This window comes from Bombina bombina, chromosome 3, assembly GCF_027579735.1.
Source record: "Bombina bombina isolate aBomBom1 chromosome 3, aBomBom1.pri, whole genome shotgun sequence".
Taxonomy (NCBI): domain Eukaryota; kingdom Metazoa; phylum Chordata; class Amphibia; order Anura; family Bombinatoridae; genus Bombina; species Bombina bombina.
In genome coordinates this window covers 784,582,205-784,590,584 of record NC_069501.1, presented here as the reverse complement: position 1 = coordinate 784,590,584, position 8,380 = coordinate 784,582,205, and the positions used below count along the sequence as shown (strand labels likewise).

The 8,380-nt window shown below is 33.7% G+C and overlaps 1 protein-coding gene across 1 annotated transcript in view; it reads left to right on the top strand.

The window, feature by feature from the left end:
• The first annotated feature begins 379 nt into the window (after nucleotides 1-379).
• The window catches only part of CDC16 (cell division cycle 16), a 139,647-nt gene continuing 131,646 nt past the window's right edge, over nucleotides 380-8,380 (top strand). The window contains exons 1-5 of the mRNA XM_053707674.1: nucleotides 380-635; nucleotides 3,400-3,454; nucleotides 5,219-5,316; nucleotides 6,933-6,971; nucleotides 7,226-7,366. Of these exons, the coding sequence (XP_053563649.1) occupies nucleotides 582-635; nucleotides 3,400-3,454; nucleotides 5,219-5,316; nucleotides 6,933-6,971; nucleotides 7,226-7,366 (387 nt within the window). The 5' untranslated portion in view covers nucleotides 380-581. The remainder of the gene's footprint in view (nucleotides 636-3,399; nucleotides 3,455-5,218; nucleotides 5,317-6,932; nucleotides 6,972-7,225; nucleotides 7,367-8,380) is intronic.

Below are 8,380 nucleotides of genomic sequence, written 5' to 3'. Positions count from 1 at the left end.
TGATTGGTTCACCCATGTGTATTGCTATTTCTTCAACAAAGGATATCTGAAGAATGAAGTAAATTAAATAATAGTAAATTGTAATGTTGTTTACAATTGTATTATCTGTCTTAATCATGAAAGAAACAATGTGGGTTTCATGTTCCTTTAATTATGAACTGTTTTGATTTTGAACACTAATTATCTTATATTTTTAATAAATATATTTTATATATGTGTATAATACATATTTATATACATAATTATTTATATATAACACGTTATCAAAAGTGAAATTCCAGTTGCCACTTGCTATTGATGATACTGATGCCTTATCTTTGCCCCGGAACAATGTACGCATTTTTTGTTCCCGTCCGGCAGGCAATGAGTGTAGCACAACTGCTATCTTCGAATATGGCGCCTGTTATCTTACAGTTTCACATCGGGATGTAAAAACGCAAAATTAAATAGACTGCGGATCGGGAGTGCTTGCTGTATTAAGTCAAACGATTTTTGGAGATTGCGTGAGTGCGGCGCGCGTGCCCCTTAGCGATCGTGGTGCACGGTGCCCGCGCACGTTGTTTTGGAGCAGCTGCCGTTACATGAAAATGAACCTGGACCGTCTGAGAAAGCGAGTGCGGCAGTACATAGAGCAGGTGAGATCACGTGACTGGGTGCCAGCAGACATATCACGTGATCTGCTATCACTGGGTTTGCCATTATCCATAGGGCATTGGGCATTTAGTTGGCGCACATTGTCTGACCATAACATTAGCTGCTAATGATGAACGGTTCTTCTGTAATGGAATTAGTAAAGTAGCATGCGAATGTAAAGTTCCCGACTATAATATTCTGAAGTAAATATTATCAGAAAAATAAAAATTTGTATTACCTTGAGTTTACAGTTTTAACCATTGTGTTTTTCCTTGTTTTATAACTAACAAACCAGTAGTGGTAGGCATTACTTAAAATATAAAGTCCAGCTTGTCTGTATCTCTATTGAGCTGCAAAATTTAGTCCATCACCTTAAAGGGACAGTCAACACCAGAATGGTTGTTGTTTAAAAAGATAGATAATCCCTTTATTACCCGTTCCCCAGTTTTGCATAACCAACACAGTTATAATAATATACTTTTTACCTCTGTGATTACCTTGTATCTAAGCATCTTCTGACAGCTCCCTGATACATGACATTTTATTTATTATCTTTTGACTTTCATTTTAGCCAATTAGTGCAGTGTCTGCCACTAGCCACGGGCGTGATCACACTGTTATCTATATGGCTCACACGAACTAGCTCTCCCCTGTTGTGAAAAAGCAAATAAAAAAGCATGTGGTAAGAGGCGGCACTCAAGAGCTTAGAAATTATCATATGAGCCTTCCTAAGTTTAGCTTTCAACTAAGAATACCAAGAGAACAAAGCAAAATTGGTGATAAAAGTAAATTGGAAAGTTGTTTAAAATTAAATATACTATTTGATACATGAAAGTTTTTTTTGGGACTTGACTGTCCCTTTAAAATACTTTTGAAATAGTGTATACTGCACAAATACTTGGTGAAGGTATTAAATGCAATAGTGTTAAACATTAGAAAAATGAAAGCATATAATACTTTGTTAAACCATTCTAAACGGTATAAATGTGTGTTGACAATTACATATTTAGTTATTTATTAGACATGATCCACAGCTCTGTTGGCAGCCACTGACAACCGACAAGCATATTTATTTTTCAGCTCAGGAACATCTGTTAAAAAAAACGAATACATTTTAAAGTGATAGTAAACATTAACACTTTTTATAATCAGATACTGAATGTTAGTGATATTTTAGATGGACTTTAATTGATAACTTCTAATGAAGTGCTTTAACTTACGTTTTAATCTAGCCGTGCTATTCTAATACCGTACGCTCCCACTGCCTACTTCAAAAGTAATATTTTTTTTGTGTTTAACAGTTTGAACTGTTCTCCAATCAGCACTCTATCCATATGGCACTTTTTTGTTGCTAGAGCTATGGCAGGCTAGATTAAAAAGTAAATTAAAGTGCATCTTCATTAGAAGTGATGAGTTAAAATCCATCTAAAATATTACCAACTTTATTATTACAAAATGTGGAAAGTGTACCATCAATTTAATATATCATCTTTTAAATGCAGCACAAATTAAAAAGCAACAATTACTTTTAGTGTTTTTAAACTTCTAGTAAAATAGCAAATATATGTTGTAAATCTATTTTTTGTGACCTACTTGTCCCTATTAGATATCAAGTATATTTTTGGGAGGGAGGATATAAATTGTAAGCAGGTTTTAGTTCAAGAATGTGCTGTGATTTTCTAGTGAGTGGCAGCTTATATCTGAGCTGATGTTTTGGTGAGCTCTCTCACAGTTTAATGAACGGTCTCAATAGACTTAATGAAATTAGTCCAATTTGACTCACCAGACTATTTTGAATTCATAACTATGCCAGTATTTGAAAGCCAAGTGTAAATAAAACACACCTGCTTTGCATTGAGCCTCATGGATTTTAATATATTACACTTACAGGTCAGCTAGAAATACATTGGAAGTTTTTTGAACATTGCAGTGACCTATTAATAAAATAATTAATTATGCAGAATTAATGCTTGATTAAGTACTGTAGTTCTGTTGCTCAATGTTACTCAAAAGAGTGAGTTGTGTGTAGTAGTTCTATGTAAGAATTTTAATCCATGAAGTATGACATCTTGAATATGATTTTTATTTGCCGGTTACAACAGTGTAACATAATACTAATATAGACAATAAGAACAATGAGATCCGCACTGTTACAGCTGAGTACTTCTCAGTGAATAATCATAAAGGTCCGGTGCAACACCATGGAGACCACCCTCTTAGGCCTCAGGATACAAAGTAACAAAGCACAAGGTGGTACACGATATGAAGGCTATACCTTTATTAAGAGCAACGTTTCGGGGCACCTGCCCGTTTCTCAAGCTCGATGATCCATTTATATAGCCCATTTGGGAGTGTTTTTGTAACTATGTATATGTTTGCTTATTTTTAATAACATTTTGCTGATTTTCAGGCTCCTAACTAAGCCCAAAATTATCAGATGAAGACCCAGGTCTACCCATTTGTTCTGTTATTATTTGTGTAATCTGTCTTTTCATTTGGGGGGGGCGGCTGCTCTTACTGCTTTCCCAGACCCTTTTACTGGGTGTCCCAGCCTAACCTCATCTACAGTTCTAAACTAGGAGCTTCTAAGTAAGTTTTTAAAAGATGTTATGTTTGATTTTTAGATTAGTATCTGTGCATATTCGTTTATATAGTTGTGTCTATTACATGCAGTTATATGAAAATTGGTGTACAGTGTCCCATTAAGTATTTGAGCATAAAACCATTAGTTTGAATTTTACAATTACATTTTTTATTCTCATACAGCAACAGTACCAGAGTGCTCTGTTTTGGGCTGACAAAGTTGCTTCATTATCACACGGTAAGACTTCTAAATAACTTGTATAGTTTTCATTTTTTTAATTCTATCCGTTTTAATTTTGACAGGATTTTCAAGCATAACCTGCCATTGTTTCTTAGGCTGGTTTAATTTGGGAATTGTCTTGATTCTTCCGCCTCCAACATTAAAGGGATATGAAACACTTTGTAACATAAAACACTTAATTATATGCATAGCAAAACAACTTTGCAGTATAGTTTTCATTATTTATTTTGACCCCTATTCCTGTAATTTTGAAGAAACTCAAAAAATGCTTTCATGTCCCAGGAAGAGCCCACAATTTCAAACAACTTTCCAATTTACTTCTATTATCAATTTTGCTTAATTCTCTTGGTATCCTTTGTTGAAGGAGCAGCAATGCACACTTGGGAACTAGCTGAACACCGGTAAACCAATTACATAAGGCATATATGTGCAACCACCAATCGGCACCTAGCTTCCAGCTCCTGAGCCTACCTTGTTATGCTTTTCAACAAATGATACAAGGAGATCTAAGCAAATGTGGAAATAGAAGTAAATTAGAAAGTTATTTAAAATTGTGTGCTCTGTCTGAATCCTGAAGGAACATTTTTGGGTTTCATGTCCCTTTAAAAGGACAGTCGGCTCCAGAATTTTTATTGTTTAAAAAGATAGATAATCCCTTTATCACCCATTCCCCAGTTTTGCATAATCAACACAGTTATATTAATTTACTTTTTACCTCTGTGATTACCTTGTATCTAAGCCTCTGCAGACTGCCCCCTTATAGTGATATTGAAAAGGACAAAGTTATATTTTATTTTTTACCTGGGTTTGGATTTAGCTACCATCCTCTCCTCGCTTGTTCCAATTTGGGCAACCTGTATACTGAAGTGAACTAGGTTCCTCATGGGCATGCCTTCCAAATGCCACTGAAAACATAGGAATTTCTGGGTTTAAGAATTATGTCCCACAGTTCCTGGTTAAGATGGATGGAAAAAAAGTGTCTGTATGCAGAATGAAATTGTTCCAATTCTCTTCATAGCATTTCCTTTTACATACATTTTGAATGTAATAAATTTGTGTCTTTAAAAAAAATAAAAATAAAAGTATACAATTATTATAACTTAAAGTGATAGATGGTAAACTTCCCCCTTTGTATAAACAGATCTGGAATGTTAGCAATATGTTAGATGGAGTTTAATTAAAAAGTTGTAATAAAGATGCATTAAACTTATTTTTTAATGTAGCACTGAAATTCAAATACCCCATGCTCCGGCCACCCACTTCAAAAGTAATTTTTTCGGTGAGGTAACGGTTTGAACTGTTCTCCAATCGATGCTCTAGCCGCACGGCACTCTCTAGAGAGAACAGTTCAGCTCACCAACAATAATAACAATTTTTGTTGAAGTGTGCACATGGACAGTAGGCGCTGGTAAACCAAAAAGGGGAAAACATTTGGAATGTTGTTTAAAATTGCATGCTCTATCTGAATCATGAAAGTTTAATTGTGACTTGAGTGTCCCTTTAAAAAGTAAGCTATAGCACATCTTTATTACAACTGATGAATTAAACGCCATCTAAAATATCGCTAACATTCCAGATCTGTTTATATAATGGGGAAAGTTTCACATCTCTTTAAACATTTCATTAATGTTCCCAGGGAAACAGTACTCACTCTACAATAATGTGATGCTATACCAATGTCGTTTGTTTTTTCATTTTAATTATGTAAAAACGTAACATCTTTATCTTAGTATATGAGGTATTGTTTGCTTGTGCTTGTAGAAGACCCTCAGGATATTTACTGGCTGGCACAATGCCTGTACTTGACTGCCCAGTACCATAGGGCATCACATGCTCTGAGGTCGCGCAAACTAGATAAGGTACGTTTCTTTTGTGGTTATATTTTTAGCTCTGAGGAATCTAATCTCAGGTGTGTTTGGCAAGGTAAAAAACTTGGGGTGTTAATTTCACAGGGCTGCATCTATGATTCATGTCTATCATTGTATGTTATCCCAGATTGTCACCTAAAAAGTGAAAACAAAACCCTAGGAAAAAAAAGTAACTAAGCTTTTCCCCTCCCCTGTGTTGGGCCAGATTACGATTGCAGCGCAAACGTTTATCGCGTGTGTTTGCACTCATCTGGCTTACTGCTGGTATCAATCGTGATTTACTCTAGAATGATTAACGTGACTTCAGAGCTCTGGTTAACTGTTTTGCAAAACATAAAAGTTGCACAAAACACATAAAAAATACATTACAAAGTATATTTACACTTATAATAACACCATCTAATAAAAATGTTTTTAAAAAAATATTGCACACAGAAGTTATAAAGGCTCAAAGATATGAGATATCAGGTGTTAGAGATACATACAAATACATGTCTAAAGATGGTTATGTGTGTGTATATATATATATATATATATATATATGTGTGTGTGTGTTTTTATATGTGTATGTATTTACAGACATATACACACATAAATACAAATGTACACCCATAATGTATATATATATTGTATATATATATATATATATATATATATATTGCATTGGAGCCCTTTGCATTTCAAGTGAATGTTAATGCTAACTACAGCAGGAGCTGCGGACGGAGGATTGCTGGTCTGCTTTCCATAAAACAAAGGTATTTAAAAAAAAGAAGCTTCATTGTAAAATTTAATGAACGAAAGTGCCCCTATTTTTTAAGAGTATTTTAAAAACCGGCACTTATTCACTTTAAGTACATGACAACATGTACAAGCATATTTTTGCAATATTCATTTTTAATATAGTATTATACACTGTATTTACTGTAAATATTTCACAATCCAATGCTCTGCACGTAGCAAAATATGTTCTATGTGTTTATAAATAGATATTCCTATATATCAGTATAGATCTATACCTGTATATAATCATATATATTGTACACAATTATCATCATACACACACATATATATATATATATATATATATATATATATATATATATATATATATATATATATATATATATAAATATGCATTATGAATAAATAGAACATATTCTGTTATGTACAGAACATTGGAATGTGAAATATTGAAATATTCAGATTTTCTTGTCAGGTTAGCACAAATAAGAATATGCGATCAGGTTTGCGCAAGTGTGGGGTGTAAGTTTCCCCCCACTTTTTTCTCCATTGACTTATATGGAGGGACGCGCACATTCTAACTTCTGCTTATTACTCTTGTCAAGTTAGTCAGTTTACTTTCAACTCTTAATATGAGCGCAGCCCGACAAGCGCAAAAAGCTTACTCCTAGTACAATTAATGCGGAAGTGTTAATTTGCGCTCCGCTTGTAATCTGGCCCTTTATTTCCTACCTATTCTTAAGTATGAAATATCCCTATATAAAATTGTTATGCTACATATCACTACATAGAAGCCTCATTACACTCTCTGATTTCTGTTGTGTGCTGATTTACTGTTCAATTAATTATTTTATCTTTCTGAATAGGTTTATGAATCGTGCCGATATCTTGCAGCTAGGTGTCATGTAAGTTGTTTTCTCTTGTATTAAGCTCTGGTGAAATAATCACACTATTTATTTTCTGTCAAGTATTGCATTGTTTAGGTATTAATTTATTAGTAAGGTAATTCATTGTAATAATTAATTATTTGCTAATGTGCATGTATAAACAAAATACTGTTCTTTAAAGTAAGCATAGAACATTAGATCAAATGGTTATTTTTTTTCTAGTAATGATGTCATTGTTATAATTATGTTTATCTTCCTGTTTGTGCAAGTAGTATGCTGCCAAAGAATACCAACAGGCACTTGATATTCTTGATATGGAGGAACCCATCAATAAGAGATTGTTTGAAAAGAGCTCTAAAGAAGATACCCTCCTGAAGGAGCCTATTGGAGACTGGCAGATTTCACTATCCTCAGTATGTTTATACTGTATTTTTATAGTATTTCTTAAGCAAAAATAACTTCATACTATCAGTTGAGCTGTACTATAATTAGACTTTCTTCATCTTATTTACATATATTTTTGTCTATGACTAAACTAATAACATACAAAAAGTTGAACATTTCAAATTGTTTATTGGAGAAAATGAGCAATCAGTCACAGTGCAGGCTGGAAAAAGTAAGTGAATCCTTAAAATTAGTAACTTGTAGATCCACCTTTAGCTTCAACAACCTCCATTTAACATTTCCTGTAGATGCTTCTAAGATTTGCACAACATTAAGGATAATTTTTGGGCTATTCCTCCCTACAATTCTGTTTCAGTTCATCAATATTTCTGGGTCTTGATTGCACAACCCTCTTCAGGTGATGCCACAGCATCTCAATTGGGACATGACTTGGCCATTCCAAAGCGGGAATGATCTTCTTTTTCATTTCTAGTTAATTTACCAGAGTGCTTTTTGTCTTGTTGCATCACCCAACCCCTCTTAAAGGGACACTCAGGTCAAATTAAATGTTCATGATTCAGATACAGCATGTACTTTTAAAAAACTTTCCAATTTACTTCCATTGAAAAAAGGTGCACAGTCTTTTATTTTTACACTTTTTGAGTCACCAGCTCCTACTGAGCATGTGCAAGAATTCACAGACTATACGTATATGCATTTGTAATTGGCTGATTGCTATTACATGGTACAGGGGGAGTGGAAATATACATAACTTTGAAATTTGTTAGAAAAAAATCTACTACTCATTTGAAATTCAGAGTAAATGCTATTGTATTGTCTTATCTTGCATTTGTTGATTATGCAAATCTACTCTGTTTACTGGTCCTTTAAAGGGACAGTATACTGTAAAATAGTTTTTCCCTTAACGTGTTTACAATTGCTTTTTTTACCAACTGCAGAGTAAAAAATGTATGAAAATTAGCTTTTTAAGGTTTATTTCTGTATATTAAAGCTCTGATTTTGTGTTTTGAAGCCACAGCCTA